Genomic DNA, 18,702 nt, shown 5'->3' with positions numbered 1-18,702 from the left:
TCTGCTACGACGTACGATTCTCAGCAGGATCCCTGATCGCTGCTGCGTGTCAGACACTGCGATATCGTAACTATATCGCTAGAACGTCACGAATCGTACCGTCGTAGTGATCAAAATTGCACTGTGTGACGGTACCCTTACTCACAGCCAAAGCTAACAGAGTTCTCCATCCTCCTCCTTCTCGACCTGTCCTTTGCCTTCCACACAGTTGACCACTGCCTACTGCTACAGATTCTTTCTTCCCTTGGCATCAAAGACCTCGCCCTGTCCTGGATTGCTTCATACCTTTCCGACCGCACATTTAGCGTTTCCCACTCCCACACTACCTCCTCATCCCACCCGCTCTCTGAGTCCCCAAAGGCTCTGTTCTAGGACCCCTACTCTTCTCAATCTATACCCTTGGCCTAGGACAACTCAAAGTCCCATGGCTTCCAGTACCACCTGTATGCAGATGACACTCAGATCTACTTCTCTGCTCTCCAGAATCCCAGAGTGTCTATCAGCCATATCCTCCTTCACCTCTCACTTCCTAAAACTCAATGTAGACAAAACCGAACTCATCATCTCCGATCCTCCCGAGACCTCCTTCTCTCCTCCACACTTCTTCGTTCCTCACACAACCGCCTCCAAGATTTTTCACGAATATCCCCCATCCTCTGCAATTCCATACCTCAACACGTCCGATTATCCATCACCCTCGGATCCTTCAGAAGGGACCTGAAAACCCATCTCTTCAGGAAAGCCTACAGCCTGCAATAACCATTCTGCCACCTCAGCACCACCAGAGCTGCCGCCTCACCAACACCAGAGCTGCCGCCTCACCCCCAACCTTCTGTCTCTTCCCCATTATCCCGTAGACAGGGTCCTCTCCCCTCTGTACCAGTCTGTCATCATAAATTTGTGTAGTGTAAATGATATCTATAACTCTGTATGTAATCCTTTCTTTTGTACAGAACCACGGAATTAATGGTGCTATATAAATAATAATAATAACAAGACCTGCCGTATACTGGTAACATCCCATAAGACCCGCCGTATACCAGGAACATCCCACAAAACCCGCCGTATACAGAGAAAACGCAGCAAAAGACCCGCCATATACAGGGAATACCCCACAAAACCCGCCAAATACCAGGAACATCCCACAAGAACCCAGTATACCGGGAACACCCCACAAAACCCGCCGAATACCAGGAACACCCCACAAAACCCGCCGAATACCAGGAACATCCCACAAGACCCCAGTATACCTGGAACACCCCACAAGACCTGCCGTACACCAGGACCACTCAATAAGACCTGCCGTATACCAGGAACACCCAATAAGACCCGCCGTATACCGGGAACACCCCACAAGACCCGCCGTATACCGGGAACACCCCACAAGACCCTCCGTATATCGGGAACACCCCACAAGACCCTCCGTATACCGGGAACTCCCCACAAGACCCGCCATATATCGGGAACATTCCACAAGACCCGCCGTATACTAGGAACATTCCACAAAACCAGCCGTATATCGGGAACACCCCACAAGACCCTCCGTATACCGGGAACACTCCACAAGACCCGCCATATACCGGGAACATTCCACAAGACCCGCCGTATACTAGGAACATTCCACAAGACCCGCCGTATACCGGGAACATTCCACAAGACCCGCCGTATACCGGGAACATTCCACAAAACCAGCCGTATACCGGGAACACCCCACAAGACCCTCCGTATACCAGGAACACCCAATAAGACCCGCCGTATACCGGGAACACCCCACAAGACCCGCCGTATACCGGGAACGCCCCACAAGACCCGCCGTATACCGGGAACATTCCACAAAACCAGCCGTATATCGGGAACACCCCACAAGACCCTCCGTATACCGGGAACACTCCACAAGACCCGCCATATACCGGGAACATTCCACAAGACCCGCCATATACCGGGAACATTCCACAAAACCAGCCGTATACCGGGAACACCCCACAAGACCCTCCGTATACTGGGAACACCCCACAAGACCCGCCATATATCGGGAACATTCCACAAGACCCGCCGTATACTAGGAACATTCCACAAGACCTGCCGTATACCGGGAACATCCCACAAGACCCACCGTATACCAGGAACACCCAATAAGACCCGCCGTATACCGGGAACACCCCACAAGACCCGCCGTATACCGGGAACACCCCACAAGACCCGCCGTATATCGGGAACATTCCACAAGACCCGCCGTATACCGGGAACATTCCACAAGACCCGCCGTATACCAGGAACACCCAATAAGACCCGCCGTATACCGGGAACACCCCACAAGACCCGCCGTATACCGGGAACACCCCACAAGACCCTCCGTATATCGGGAACACCCCACAAGACCCTCCGTATACCGGGAACACCCCACAAGACCCGCCATATATCGGGAACATTCCACAAGACCCGCCGTATACCGGGAACACCCCACAAGACCCTCCGTATATCGGGAACACCCCACAAGACCCTCCGTATATCGGGAACACCCCACAAGACCCTCCGTATACCGGGAACACCCCACAAGACCCGCCATATATCGGGAACATTCCACAAGACCAGCCGTATACCGGGAACATTCCACAAGACCCGCCGTATACCGGGAACATCCCACAAGACCCGCCGTATACCGTTTGTAGACACCCGTTGCACAGACCTTACGCCTGCTCAAATTTCCTGCTTCCAGCACAACACGACTCTGCCGCTCATTTCCCCCCATTTGCGCCATCGTGGCAAGTGGCACTGATAGTGGGTGACCATTGAGCTCCTGTACTGTGATACAGCAGAGCTTCAGGTGCGATCCTCACCATTGTAAGCCATGGTCAACCGTTCTAGGGCAGTCCAGGAGCACAGCAGGTGGCACAGAGAGCGGCAGGAGGATAAAGTAAGGGGAACGTTGTGTAGATTCAAAGCTCTGACACTTCGGTAGTGGATGACTCCCAATAATGGAGACTCCCTGACACCCGCCTTCTCCTCTTTAGGTGTCGTCTCAGGGGTGTTCCCCTCCCCCCGGGTGGAGACACTAAAGATGAAATCATACAAGTCACTGTGATCAGAGGCATGGCCCCCCGCAGGGCCCTTGGTGGCTGGATCCAGTCCTGTCTGTGAGGTAGATGATGCCGTCCTGTCTGGGGGCCTGTGGTGGGCCGTTCCCTTCCTGGACAGGGGGCTTCCTGCAGACTGTTTCACAGGAGGCACAATGCTCTGCTCAGAGGGGCTGAAAACATTCTGGCTGATATTAAGGGGCTGCAAACTTAACAAGGCACTTAGGCCGCTACTATCTGTGCTGCCCGGGGGAACGCAGCTTCTGGGGTCTCCTCCAGACTCAGTGTCGTGGGTGGTCTGGCAGCAGAGGCTACAGGGGGATTCAGGGTCAGGCTCCCAATACCCGGCGCTGATAGTCAGTATCAGGGCCAGCAGCTGGTTGTCAGGACAGGGCCAGGACAGCACCGACACCTTGGTCACCCGCCCGTGGTGGATAAGATGGTGCAGGAGAAGGCGCAGGGACTTCTGCGTGCCGGGGTCAGAGGAGCGCAGGTGCAGGAACTTCAGCGTCTCCACAGACTGGGTGAGGCACTCCAGAACGGCTTGGGGCAACTCCGTCACCCCCTGCTGCTTGTTACAGATGGTCAGCTCCGAGACATGGCGCGAGCTGTGCATAAGTGGGGAGAATCGGTGGTCGATCAGGCGGTGGTCAGACGACACATCCAGAATCCCGCGCAAAACATTGTGGAAGAACGACTCCAGGAACTTCTTCCTCCAGCACGTCACCGTCTGCAAGAAAAGATGGAGGAAAGTGTCAGCGGCCACTAATAATACCCACACTGTGATGGAGAAGGAGAGGGCAGGCCGCCACCCCCGACCGAGGAGGAGGAAGAGGAAAGGGCAGGCCGTCACCCCCGACCGAGGAGGAGGAATAGGAAAAGGCAGCCCGCCACCCCCGACCGAGGAGGAGGAAGAGGAAAGGGCAGGCCGCCACCCCCGACCGAGGAGGAGGAGGAGGAAGAGGAAAGTGCAGGCCGCCACCCCCGACCGAGGAGGAGAAAGAGGAAAGGGCAGGCCGCCACCCCCGACCGAGAAGGAGGAAGAGGAAAGGGCAGGCCGCCACCCCCGACCGAGGAGGAGGAAGAGGAAAGGGCAGGCCGCCACCCCCGACCGAGGAGGAGGAAGAGGAAAGGGCAGGCTGCCACCCCTGACTGAACAGGAAAGGAGAGGCCACCACCCCTGACCGAGGAGAGGGCAGGCCGCCACCCTCAACAGGAAGAGGTGGAGGAAAGGGCAGGCTGCCACCCCTAATCGGAGGAGGTGGAGGAGAGGGCAGGCTTCTACCCATGATCGAGGAGGAGAGGGCAGCTCTCCAACCCCGAACGGGAAGAGGAAGAGAGGGCAAGCTCCCAGCCCTCATCCCCCGGCCGAGGAGATGGAGGAGAGTGCATGTTCGCCCCCTGATCGAGAAGTGGCCAGGTCACCCCTGACCAAGGAAAGGATAGCCCTCCCAAAGACTAAGAGGGGGACAGGACCCCCAGGAAAAAAAAAATTGAGAACATACACCCCTACACCCATGAACAAGAGGAGGACAGGCCACATGTCCCACCACCCCAACCAAGGAGAAGACAGGCCAACCAGTCCGTGGAGATACTGAATAAACCTTGGATAAATCCCAGTCCCTAAATATGAACTCACCCCGAATCTGGAGGGTTTGCTTTTCATTATGTCATTCCACAACTTGCACCAGATGGACTGTGTGGAAAGTCCTGGAGGAGAAGAACACAGCATCAGACAGGTCCCCTATATGCAGGGGCTTCAATGGGGCAGCACTCACCCTTCCGCACGGCCGTCTGCTCTATCCTCTCCAGATAATAGATGTTCATCAGTGGGAGGAGACCCTGGAGGATCACAGCGGGGAGGCCTGAAAATACATGACCCCCGCAATCAGAAACCCACACCGAGCCACAGGATCACAGCTATCACACACCCCGAGCCACAGGATCATAGCGATCACACACATCCGAGCCACAGGATCATAGCGATCACACACCCTGAATCAGAGGGATCACACACCCCGAGCCACAGGATCACAGCGATCACACACCCCGAGCCACAGGATCACAGCGATCACACACCCCGAGCCACAGGATCACAGCAATCACATACCAAGCCAAAGGATCACAGCAATCACATACCAAGCCACAGGATCACATCAATCACACATCCCGAGCCACAGGATCACAGCGATCACACACCCCGAGTCACAGGATCACAGCGATCACACATCCGAGCCACAGGATCACAGCGATCACACATCCGAGCCACAGGATCACAGCGATCACAGCCCCCGAGCAACAGGATCACAGCGATCACACACCCCGAGCCACAGGATCACAGCGATCACACCCCGAGTCACAGGATCACACATCCCGAGTCACAGGATCACAGCGATCACACACACCGAGTCACAGGATCACAGCTATCACACACCCCGAGCCACAGGATCATAGCGATCACACACATCCAAGCCACAGGATCATAGCGATCACACACCCTGAATCAGAGGGATCACACACCCCGAGCCACAGGATCACAGCGATCACACACCCCGAGCCACAGGATCACAGCGATCACACACCCCGAGCCACAGGATCACAGCAATCACATACCAAGCCAAAGGATCACAGCGATCACACATCCGAGCCACAGGATCACAGCAATCACATACCAAGCCACAGGATCACATCAATCACACATCCCGAGCCACAGGATCACAGCGATCACACACCCCGAGTCACAGGATCACAGCGATCACACATCCGAGCCACAGGATCACAGCGATCACAGCCCCCGAGCAACAGGATCACAGCGATCACACACCCCGAGCCACAGGATCACAGCGATCACACCCCGAGTCACAGGATCACACACCCCGAGTCACAGGATCACAGCGATCACACACACCGAGTCACAGGATCACAGCTATCACACACCGAGTCACAGGATCACAGCGATCACAGCCCCCGAGCAACAGGATCACAGCGATCACACACCCCGAGCCACACGATCACAGCGATCACACACCCCGAGCCACAGGATCACACACATCCGAGCCACAGGATCACAGCGATCACCCCCCCCCCCCCCGAGCAACAAAATTACAGCGATCACACACCCCGAGTCACAGGATCAGAGTGATCACGCACATCCGAGCCACAAGATCACATCAATCAAACACACAGAGACACAGGATCACAGCGATCACACACAACCGAGCCACAGGATCACAGCGAGCACACACCCCGAGTCACAGGATCACAGCGATCACACACCCTTAGTCATAGGATCACACACCCCGAGTCACAGGATCACAGCGATAACACACCCTGAGTCACAGGATCACAGCGATCACACACCCTTAGTCATAGGATCACACACCCCGAGTCACAGGATCACAGCGATAACACACCCTGAGTCACAGGATCACAGCGATCACACACCCTTAGTCATAGGATCACACACCCCGAGTCACAGGATCACAGCGATAACACACCCTGAGTCACAGGATCACAGCGATCACACACCCTTAGTCATAGGATCACACACCCCGAGTCACAGGATCACAGCGATAACACACCCTGAGTCACAGGATCACAGCGATCACACACCCTTAGTCATAGGATCACACACCCCGAGTCACAGGATCACAGCGATAACACACCCTGAGTCACAGGATCACAGCGATCATACACCCCGAGTCACAGGATCACCCATCCAGAGTCACAGGATCACAGTGATTGCACACATCTGAGCCACAGGATCACACAACACGAGTCACAGGATCAGATCGATCACACACCCCGAGTCACAGGATCACACATCCCGAGTCACAGAATCAGAGCGATCACACACCCAGAGTCACAGGATCACAGCGATCACACCCCGAGTCACAGGATCACACACCCCGAGTCACAGGATCACAGCGATCACACACACCGAGTCACAGGATCACAGCTATCACACACCGAGTCACAGGATCACAGCGATCAAACACACCGAGTCACAGGATCACACACCCCGAGTCACAGGGTCAGAGCGATCACACACACCGAGTCACAGGATCACACACCCCGAGTCACAGGGTCAGAGCGATCACACACCCCGAGTCACAGTGTGATAGAAATATATATATCATGTAGATCTCACTTGCATGTATACTCCTCTATAATCATATATACTCATATACTCACAGCTAATATATACATTATAATCAATGGTTTAAAATGGCTGACAAACTGATATAAGCCAGACAAATTGTATGGGGTTTTTCCATCTTAAAAACAGGAACTCGGGTCAGATGTCTGAAATAATGCCTAGAATATAGCTGAATCTTGCTGAAACGGCAGACCAACAGTGTCACATGTCTCAACTCTGTCCTACATGCAGAGAGCTCAATTCTAGTTGCTTAATCAGCTTAATCAGCAGTCATATGAGCATTAATCACAATATTCCATATATGTTTAGATAACCAATGACAGAGGAGCTAGACAATATGGTAATTAACTAACCACCCCTAACCACTCCTTTCTATGTGAAAATATAAAACTATGTATGTACAATAAAGTATCAGTATTGATGGAATGTTGTTCTGTCACAGTTGTGTACAGTCCATTCTTGATGAGCGCTCAAAATACTCAGTCTAATTGGGAGCGGCCGCAGCACACACAGGGATATATTTATCCAACCCTAATATTTCCATAACAGAATGGCGCCCAACGGCACGGATGAAACGCACGGGATCCTTCTGACCGGAAATACGGAGGTTGTAGCCGTGGCCTTGGCACAGGGGCAGGAGACTGCGCAGCTCCATAAGTAAGGTAAGAAAATGTTATCATCTTACCTGAAAGTCCCCTGTGCCCAGTCCTTGTCTATGCCTCTTGCCGGTCAGGTGTGGTCTGGTCACAAATTCCCAGGTAGTGTAAAAAATCCGTAGCCACGAATCCACCCTGGGAGGTGTCTGCTGTGTGCCGTGTATATGTTATGTGTTTGTGTAAAATCCGAGAGAAGAAGGAAAAAGTGACTTTTGTTTATGGTGGCTGGGTAACAGACAGCAGGAGGTCAAATCGCTGAATAAGCTATCACAGATTCCCGTGCAATAGGAGAGACAGGACGTCTCGGGACAGGCAGTCCCATGTTCCAGGCACGGGTAGTGATAACTTAGAGGGCTACTGCAGATTCCCGTAGCCGGCGGCCAGTCAGGACGACCGGAGCGGAGGGTGGTAGAATCCGGCATATGCGTGCCAGTGCGATTGACAGTTGTCTGTTCCCAGAACGGCCTGCACGTGTCACAGAATTAAAAAGTCAAGTAAAAAAGGCAGCACACTGCAGCGCTAAGACATGCAAACATGAAACATGAAAACTGAACTGCAAGACTGCACTAGAAATATGAAAAATGAGAGCGTTTAGCGCATAAAAATGGCCAATTTTATGTGTACCTGATAGCCCCTTTACGGCATCTCTCGTATATCAGGTCCTACGCTTGCCTACCTCGCTGAGAATAAACATCTCCATGTGAATGGGTACCTGTGAAAACCTCTTCCTAGACTCATATTCTCTCTCTCTGTGGAGGGGTACTGGACCTGCTGCGATTAAAACACCTGGGCTAGGAGGCGGAGTGCTCAGTCAGAAGGCTAAATAATATATTTGAAATGTATGGATGTGACGGTAAACGCTCTCATTTTTCATATTTCTAGTGCAGTCTTGCAGTTCAGTTTTCATGTTTCATGTTTGCATGTTTCAGCGCTGCAGTGTGCTGCCTTTTTTACTTGACTATATATGAGTTGGTTACTCTAGGTTCAGCACCTGTTCACACTTAGTCTATGTATGGATGTGACGGTCAGTTTTTTCAAATACAGAATTAAAAAGGGCATCTCTCGGATTGTCTATCTGTATCTGTTTCTGTTTGTGTCATGTACTATTGCCGCTTTAAGGGCATATAACTGTAAAAGAAAGTTTTTTTCTTTTTTTTTCTCTCTCTTCTCCGAACTTCCTCTTTCTCCGTGCTGTTTAGCAGACAGATATGCATTGTAAATCACACTGTCACATCAGGGTTTTTTTTTTTTTTTTTTTTACTGACTGTTTTCAGCTGCAATGCTGGCTATGTGTAGCTTTTTGTGAAGAAGTTAAGTTAAATTGTATCTATCATTTTTGATGTGACATACATGTTTTTCAGATATGTGATTTTAGTGACATTTGATATTATTGCACTAGCATACGGAATAAAAAGAGGAAGTGTGTCTCTGACTGAATTTGAGCGCAGAGATACTTAAAAAAAAAAAAAAAAAAAAAAAGAGGAGAAGAGAGAAGCCGTTTTCATTTTTAATTTTTTTACTCTCTTAAAGGGTCTTTTTCTTTTTGCGGCATTTTAAAATTTTTAATTAAGTTTTCCTCAATCTTCTATCTCTTTACCTTTTTATTTTTTATTTATTTATTTATTTTTGAAAAAAGTTTTTCTTTCCTTTTGTATCAAAATTTTGAGTTTTTGGTTGTGAACTAAGTTTTTGACGGTTTTTCTTATCGTTTTGGGTTTTTCTTAGAGTTTTATGTACTCATTTTTAGAAGTTTTTTTTTTTAGTACCTTTTTTCATTTTTGTGTGTTTTTCATTTTTTGCTTTTGCCATGGGGAATAAAGTGGCCGAGCAACAGGAAAGTCTTTTTACTTCTTAATGAGAAAACAGCCCCTAGATAGTGGCAGAACACGAAGGTGTTGAGTATGTGAAGATTTTGGAAGGTATAAAGTACGTGAAATTCATTAGAATGGCAGATTTCAAGCTGCGGAGTGGCATGACGTAGAAAGGAAAATAAGGGAAGTTACAGTAGCTGATGTTAGATTGCTGAATGCCAATACATGGTATGAAGTAGCAGCAGAGCTTACATCGTTTAGGTGGTACAGAAAGTTATGTGAGCAAACCAGGAAGTGATTTTTGTGGGTATGAGACGGGAGAATCTGCACAGTCTGCTTTTAGCAGAATCCATGGTATAGGTAGTTATTTTTGCACAGTATGTGGTGCGCCCCGTCTCTCCCTACAGGGAGAAGGCATAATTGCTCCTCTCTATTATTCTTGTTGTTCTCATCTATCCTCTTTTTTTCTCTGTCAGTCTTTTCTCTCCGCATTCTCTCTCTCCTTTCCTCTCCTCTTCCTCCACATTTTTTTCTCTTCTCTCTCTTCCCCTCTCTATCCCTCTTTCTCCACACCCCTCTCTCTCTCTCTCCTCCTTCTCCACTCCCCCACCACACCTTTCTCCTCCTTCTTTTCCTTCTCCACACCCATCTCTCCTCCCTCTTTCTCCACACCCCTCTCTCTCTTCTCTCCTCCTTCTCCACTCCCCCACCACACCTTTCTCCTCCTTCTTTTCCTTCTCCACACCCATCTCTCCTCCCTCTTCTCCTCACCCTCTTTCTCCCCTCCTTCTCTCTCCTCTCTTCTCCTCCCTCTCTCTCCACATTCTCTCTCCCCTCCTACTATTCTCCTTTGTCTCACTCCTCAACCCCTCCTCCTTCTTCTTCCTCTTTTTCCCTCCTTGTTGCCGGCTGGGCCAACGCCCAATTCAAACAATATGGTGCTTACAGCACAAGGTTTCCCTCTATGCCCCTGGCACAGTCCAGCCATTGCCAGTTGTGATATTTGGGAAAGAAGGTGAAAGCCCCCCCCTACAGTGGGCAGCCCCAGACACATCAGGTAGCAGACAGCTCAGCCCTGGGTGCAGAGGGGGGAGAACTAATATCACCATGTATTGATAATGTACAAATTCAGCACCGGTCAGAGCTGCCTACATTCACACCAACATACAACTATAAGCCTAATCCATCACAGCTTCAGCAAGGGGGGAGACATCCTCACAGCAACTTCTAAGTCCAAAATCAGCCAGTGTATGACCCCAGTACAAGCCATCACGACTATTCCTCTGATGAAGATGAAGAGGGAACATCATACATGCTGTCCAGTACTAGGAAAGAAACCCACAGGCACCAAGAATACAGGGGCAGATAGAAGCACCACCATTACACTATGTGCACTGCACTTCAAGTCAGGTGACAATCTTCCAGACCCAGGGATGCATCCCATGCCATTTTACCAAAGAATGTAGCAGAACCAGTGAAAATATGCAGCCACCTGGAATGATCTCTGGGCCATGAATGGAAATAGAAGCAGGTGACGCACTCTGGCCAATCATGAAGGAACAATTCAAACTTCCAGCAGAATCAGACATACACGCTTGGGAGTCAGGGCCACAGCTAATTGAACAGCTCAGAGAGTGGGCCAAAGGCAGATTGGCAGGACAAGCCATGACATGAGCCAAGATAAGATAGAGTCTGTAAAGAAGTTTCATTGCAGAGTAATGCAAGTATTCCAAGACTTGGGCTTCACCATTCATGACCAGATACACAGGCCTTCGGGCATGGACTGAGACAGCCAATCAGGAAACCACTGATAGTGGCTAGGCCTAGGAACAGGTCAATAGCAGTGGACTGACCCAGAAAAAATGTTTTATGTGCGCCTAGGAGACTGTTTATTGCCGATTGTCACCAAAACTGCCGCCATTATAGCACCACAAAGAGCGCAAAGAAGGAAAAGGGTGCCATGCTGCTGAGAACACCAGAAGGGGAGCCAGAGGTGAAGACGCTGCGAAGTGCCGATCAACACACCGGAAGAACCGCTGCAGACTCCAGAGAGGAGACACCGACCTCAATAAGGTTAGCAAAGGGGAGAAGCTATGTTGGAGCAGGGGGAAGAAGTGATGGCAGATGCAGCCGCAGCCCCTGTAATGCCCCAAGACCTTGGGTTGGATGCAGCCGCCGGTCTGATGGCACCCCCGGGCCTCGCCACGAATGCACCTGCAGGCCCCGTCTTACCACCGCAGCATCAATCAGCAGGCCGGACCCCGCTGCCGCTGCAGTACCCATCATGCTGTTGTCCACAGTAGCCAAAGGGATTGAGTCCCAACCAGGGGTGCAGAAGACAGCCCCTCTCATGGTGACCACTGACCTGGAAGCGCAACCACCCTACAAAGACAGAAGAAGTGTCAAGTGTTACATCTGTGGCAAGTTTGGCCATTTCCAGAACCAGTGCAGGGCACCCACGCCCCCGAAGAGACTGGACCCATGCAACCCAAGAGTTGGTCCAGAGAAACAGGTCGAGGAAGAAGTGCAGGAGGCACTGAAGTACCCCGTCCATAGGACAGAGGCAAGCAAGCCAGGTCCTCAAGACACTACACTCCTGACATGTAAAACTTCATCTGCAAGACCAATACCTCAAATTACCCTTAAAATGGATGGCATTGTCAGATCCAACGTGGTGTAGCCAGAAGTGTGATGACACCTGTGGAACTCACTGATTCCACCTGCCTATCAGAATCCTCTGTGTCTCGCATGGGCATTGATGGTCAAGTCACACATTCTCAGCTTACAAAGCCACTGAGCGTGTGCACTCAGCCAGGACACTCTATCCTGTCCCAGTTTGTGGTGTAAAGGACCTGCCACTCAACCTACTGGGAGCGAACCTACTGCAGAAGCTGAAGGCAACCACAGTGTTCCAGGAAGATGGGACCGTGACACTTTCTTCATCCCTGACCCGAGAAGAGTCATGCTGGCGGCCCTACAAGAACATTAAACAATCGATGAGGCCTACCCAAGGAGGTACTGGATGTAGTACCAGAAAGTCTATGGTCTAAGGGTCCCCAGCACATGAGAAAACCTCAAGTTGCCCCAGTACGGGTGTCACTCAAGCCATGTACCCCGTACCCTCGTAAGGCCCAGGCCAGGCCTAGAGTCAAGCTGCCTCTGACCAACTGAAGGTCTCCCTGGAAATAGGAATCATTGTTCCTCGCACATCGCCTTGCAATACCCCGCTTTTCCCCGTCAAGAAAAAGACTGTAAAAGGAGAGCCAGCCAAGTTCAGAATGGTATATAACCTGAGAGCTGTGAATGACACCACAGTGTTTGAAACTGCAATTATGCCGAATCCGCACACTCTGCTCTCAAATGTGCCTGCCACAGCAAAAGTGTTCACAGTGAACAACCTGGCTGACGTTTTCTCCAGTGTTCCAGTTCATCCGGAAGACCAGTTCCTGTTTGCCTTAATGCACCAGGGGGGACAACACACATGGACAGTGATGCCACAGTGGGCCCAGAACAGCCCTTCACGGTTCACCAAAGCAATGTCCACAGTCCTCACCAACTGGGTCGCAGAACATGCAGAAGTGACCCTGCTACAATACATGGGCAATCTACTCCTTTGTGCAGTTGACTTTGACACGTGTAAAGCCCTTTCCTTGTATCTCCTACTTTACCTGGCGGAGCAGCACTGCAAGATCTCAAAGAACAAAGTCCAGTGGTGTCTGAAGCAAGTTACGTTCCAGAGACACTGTATTGCTCACCAGGCGAAACACCTGACAGATGACCGGAAGACCACAGTGGAGAAGATGGTTCTACAGGCCTTCCTTGGCCCCGTTCCTCCTGACTGATGCAGTCTTCAGCTCGTTCAAGAAGTTAAAAGGCACAGTAGTCTCAGCACCAGCACTAGGCCCATCTGACTACGAGAAGCCATTCCGTCTCTACTTGATGAGAAAAGAAGGCCTTGCTACTGGAGTCCTGACATAGCTTCAGGGGGGAAAGCAGAGACTTTCGGACTACTTTTCAGCTTGCCTGGATCCAGTTGCAAGGGGAGCCTCTTCCTCCCGCTTGAGAGCAGCAGTTGCAGCACATGCCCTCCTGGACAGGACTACTGACGTCAGTGGAAAAACCATTGGAAATCCTGGCTCTGCATGACATCTCAGCAATCCTCAACCAAACCCAGCTAAAACATCTCTCCACCGCCAGGCATCTTCGCCTCCAGTGCTCTCTACTCCTGCCCAACAATGTCACCATCTCCAGATGCACAGTCCTCAACCCGTCCACTCTACTCCCAATCCCAAGGGGGGATACAGATATGGACCCTCAGATAAAAAGTCTGATCAAAATCTGCATGACACCTTCTGCAGGGATCTGAATTTGCTCCGGACGGATGACCATGATTGCTTCAGCATCATGCAACAGGAAACAGCAGGACTACCCAAGGTGGCAGAAGAGCCACTGACCAACCCAGAGTTGATCCTCTATGTGGATGGCTCCAGATTCGCAGATGATGAAGGAAGATGTGCAGTGACCAGCAATCAAGAGATCCTGTGGTCCAGAAGTCTGCCGCCCAGTCTGTCAGCCCAGGAGGCAGAACTGATAGCGCTGATGAAGGCCTACCAGATGGCAGAAGACAAGACTGAGAAAATGTATACCGATTCAAGGTGCTTGCATGGCATAGCACACGACTTCGGACCCATCTGGGCTGCAAGGGACTTCATCACAGCAAGCAGAACAACCGTGAAGCATCATGGAGCCATTAAGGACCTGCTGAACACACTTCAACTTTCAAAAGTGGTGGCAGTACTAAAAGTCAAAGCGCATGGAAAACTAAACACAGTAGGGGCACGAGGCAACAACATGGTGGATATGGCAGCCAAAGAAGCAGTCAAGGGAAGACAATATGGAAAAGTGGAAGAGGTCGCAGAGCCAGACGGCTACTACATGACGACTGAAGACAAGAAACCTGACCAAATGACGTCCTGTGATCTGCTCAAAAAGCTGCAAGAGCAAGCCCCAAAGGACAAGAAGGAATGCTGGATGCAGAAAAGAGCAGCACATGAAGAAGGAAGGGTATACTAAATGGACTACAAACCCGGTTTACCCCGAAGCATGTACCCTATGGTGGTCCAGTGGGCACATGGGCCCACACACAGATTAAAGACACAGATGAATGTTCCGATTGGTGCTTACTGGTTCGCTCCAGAAATCTCCACCCTAACAGCCAAGTTCATAAATAGCTGTCTGACCTGTGGCAAATGCAACCCTGGAAGAATGAAGAAAGTTCCCACACATCGTCTTGCCAGACCACTGTACCCCCTTCCAGAGGATCCAGATAGACCACATCCAAATTCCGCCAAGTGAAGGATTCGAATATGCCCTTGTGGTCGTGGACATGTTCTCAGGATGACAGCCAGAAGCTTTCCCAGTGAGGAAGCAGTCAGCAAAGACTACTGCAAAGAAGCTACTCTCAGAGACGAGATATGCAGCTATGGGATCCCAGAAGTGATAGAGAGTGACCAGGGACCCGCATTCACAGCAAATCTCACACGAAAGATCTAGTCAGCAGTAGGGTCAGACTTAGGCCTACACACTCCCAATCACACTACTCAGTGTTAGGCACACTTCCAGAGGCCCAGCAAAGCTGTCACTATATGAAATTTTGTTTGTGTCTAGTCCCAGGTTAGGGGTATCCTTTCTCTCAGCAGCTGACTATGTAATATGATACTTTGTCTGCTTATGTAATTGAAATCACCAAGAAACTTGCTAACATCCATTCTCGAGTTTTTTCTTCATTGCTAGATCCAGATTCAGTGTCCGGTATGCACTCCTAGAAGCCAGGAGACTGGGTGTTGGTAAAAAAGTTTGTAAGGAGAACACCACTCGATCCCAGATTTGATGGTCCTGCTCAAGTGCTGCTGATGACACCAAACTCTGTGAAACTGGAGGGAAGACCCACTTGGATCCACTCATCGCATGGCAAGAAAGCTCCCCTACCAGAAGATGACATCCAAGCCAGAATGATGTTGCGGCCAGACCGAAAGGATGACCTACCTGATAAAGACTACACATCGCTCACTACACATGCTATTGACTAAGAGACTGATTGCAACGAACCCCCTTTAGGGACAGATCTCCTGACCGCCCATTTGCGAAAAGTCTGTACGGAGTGGGGCACAGGCGTTAGGCTTGTGTCAGTTCGCCGACAGCACAAAAGAGTTGCAGCGCTTTGGGACAGGAGGCTAGGATTAGGGCAAGTGATATCTAAGGGGGGCTTGTGATAGAGATATATATATCATGTAGATCTCACTTGCATGTATACTCCTCTATAATCATAAATACTCATATACTCACAGCTAATATATACATTATAATCAATGGTTTAAAATGGCTGACAAACTGATATAAGCCCGACAGACTGTATGGGGTTTTTCCATCTTAAAAACAGGAACTCGGGTCAGATGTCTGAAATAATGCCTAGAATATAGCTGAATCTTGCTGAAACGGCAGACCAACAGTGTCACATGTCTCAACTCTGTCCTACATGCAGAGAGCTCAATTCTAGTTGCTTAATCAGCTTAATCAGCAGTCATATGAGCATTAATCACAATATTCCATATATGTTTAGATAACCAATGACAGAGGAGCTAGACAATATGGTAATTAACTAACCACCCCTAACCACTCCTTTCTATGTGAAAATATAAAACTATGTATGTACAATAAAGTATCAGTATTGATGGAATGTTGTTCTGTCACAGTTGTGTACAGTCCATTCTTGATGAGCGCTCAAAATACTCAGTCTAATTGGGAGCGGCCGCAGCACACACAGAGGGATACATTTATCCAACCCTAATATTTCCATAACAACAGCGATCACACACCCCGAGTCACAGGAACACAGCGATCGAACACACCAGAGCCATAGAGTCAGAACAATCGCGTACCCAGTCACAGGATCACAGACACCCTGAGTCACAGGATCACAGACCCAGTCATAGGCTCCCTCCCCCCTCAGTCACAGGATCCCTGCCCCATCCCACTCAGTTACAGGATCCCCGCCCCATCCCGCTCAGTCACAGGATCCCCGCCCTCCCCCCTCAGTCACAGGATCCCAACCCTCCCCCTCAGTCACAGGATCCCCGGCCTCCCCCCTCAGACAAAGAATCCCCGCCCCCCTCAGTCATAGGATCCCCGCCCCCCTCAGTCACAGGATTCCCGCCCCCCTCAGTCACAGGATTCCCGCCCCCCTCAGTCACAGGATTCCCACCCCTTCTCCCCTCAGTCACAGGATCTCCGCCCCCTCAGTCATAGGATCCCCGCCCCCTCAGTCACAGGATTCCCACCCCTTCTCCCCTCAGTCACAGGATCCCCGCCCCCTCAGTCATAGGATCCCCGCCCCCCTCAGTCACAGGATTCCCACCCCTTCTCCCCAGTCACAGGATCTCCGCCCCCTCCCCCCTCAGTCACAGGATATCCGCCCCCTCCCCCTCAGTCACAGGATCCCCGCTTCCTCCCCCCTCAGTCACAGGATCCCCGCTTCCTCCCCCCTCAGTCACAGGATCCCCGCTTCCTTCCCCCCTCAGTCACAGTGTCACGATAATGTGAATATGCCATGTTTTGAGTATCTACCTAACAGTTTCATGGCTTTTCGGACACACGCTGTGGGCCTATCCGACCCCCCCCTCTTCCTACTCTGCCTGTGTGTGTGAATTCTAAGCCACTCTTTCTTCCCTCCTAGCTCCTACCACAAGAATTGTTATGGTTCTATGCTGCAGGGAGACCAGTCTCGCCAAAACTACTCATTCCCCCTCCCACATGGTACTAGTTGAAACTGGTGTAGCAACCTTGAGATTCTTTGTTCTATTGAAGTGATATATATGGGCACCGATCCGGGCTAGCGATATAAGAATTATATATTCCAGATGTCCATCGATAGATCTATCACTCACTGAAACCGCTAGCAGCTAAACGCGACGAGTGCAAAGCGTGGATTTCTCCTTAAGCGGTTCATGTAAGTACGCTGTGCTTACACTTAAAAGAATCGCCCCGACGTGGTACACCTCGGGAACCTGGTGTATTTCGTATACGAGATTCATACAGTGAGATAAGTGTAAACTTAGTTTTCATATTCTAAGTAAAGGGTAGGTGTCAGCCTCTAAGCGAGGTCACCACAGGGGGAGTGCCTGGGTTTTGGGCTAGGAATAACTTAGTGAGATAGCACTCTTGCAGTCTTTTGTCTGGGGTCCAGCTGCTATACAGAGGGGTGCTATGCATCTGGATATATGCTCACCCTTCCCCCCAGAACACGGCAAGTCAAGATGATACAATGACATAACGACCTGTAAGTGTTCTTTTCAATTTTAACCCCTTAGTGACAGAGCCAATTTGGTACTTAATGACCGGGCCAATTTTTACAATTCTGACCACTGTCACTTTATGAGGTTATAACTGTGGAGCTTCCATGGATCCCGCTGATTCTGAGGCTGTTTTTTCGTGACATATTGTACTTCATGTTAGTGGTAACATTTTTTCGATATTACTTGCAATTATTTATGAAAAAAACGGAAATATGGCGAAAATTTTTAAAATTTTGCAATTTTCAAACTTTGTATTTTTATGCCCTTAAATCACAGAGATATGTCACAAAAAATAGTTAAAGGGAACCTGTCACCCCCCCCCAGTCGTTTCAAACTAAAAGATCCACCTTGTGCAGCAGTAATGCTGCATTCTGACAAGCTGGCTCTTTTAGTTCTGGGTGCTGTAACTAGAGAAATAATCAGTTTTATAATTTGTCCCAAATACCTGCTCATCAATCAAGTGGGCCGGCGTTTCCCCCCTGCTTCAGACAGCACACAGCCGTCACTCACATCTTCTTGGCGCCGCCTCCTCCTCACCGCTGTTTTCAAAAGTAGCCGGTGCCTGCGCTCTCTTCCCCTGCCTGGTGCAGGCGCAGTGAGCGCTGGCCGTCTTTCCTCATATGCAGCCCAGCTGACTGCGCCTGCGCGGCC

At 50.4% G+C, this 18,702-nt stretch overlaps 1 protein-coding gene across 2 annotated transcripts in view; it reads right to left on the bottom strand.

The window, feature by feature from the left end:
- LRRC41 (leucine rich repeat containing 41) overlaps window positions 1-18,702 on the bottom strand; it is a 65,832-nt gene that overhangs the window by 25,995 nt on the left and 21,135 nt on the right. For both annotated transcript variants that reach the window (XM_077276134.1, XM_077276135.1), the window contains exons 2-4: window positions 4,853-4,939; window positions 4,714-4,784; window positions 2,838-3,804 (exon numbers count right to left, since the gene is read on the bottom strand). In XM_077276134.1, the coding sequence (XP_077132249.1) occupies window positions 2,838-3,804; window positions 4,714-4,784; window positions 4,853-4,939 (1,125 nt within the window). The remainder of the gene's footprint in view (window positions 1-2,837; window positions 3,805-4,713; window positions 4,785-4,852; window positions 4,940-18,702) is intronic.

Source organism: Ranitomeya variabilis, chromosome 8 (assembly GCF_051348905.1).
Source record: "Ranitomeya variabilis isolate aRanVar5 chromosome 8, aRanVar5.hap1, whole genome shotgun sequence".
Taxonomy (NCBI): domain Eukaryota; kingdom Metazoa; phylum Chordata; class Amphibia; order Anura; family Dendrobatidae; genus Ranitomeya; species Ranitomeya variabilis.
The sequence above is the reverse complement of the archived record's forward strand: the minus strand, read 5'-3'. Positions and strand labels throughout refer to the sequence as shown.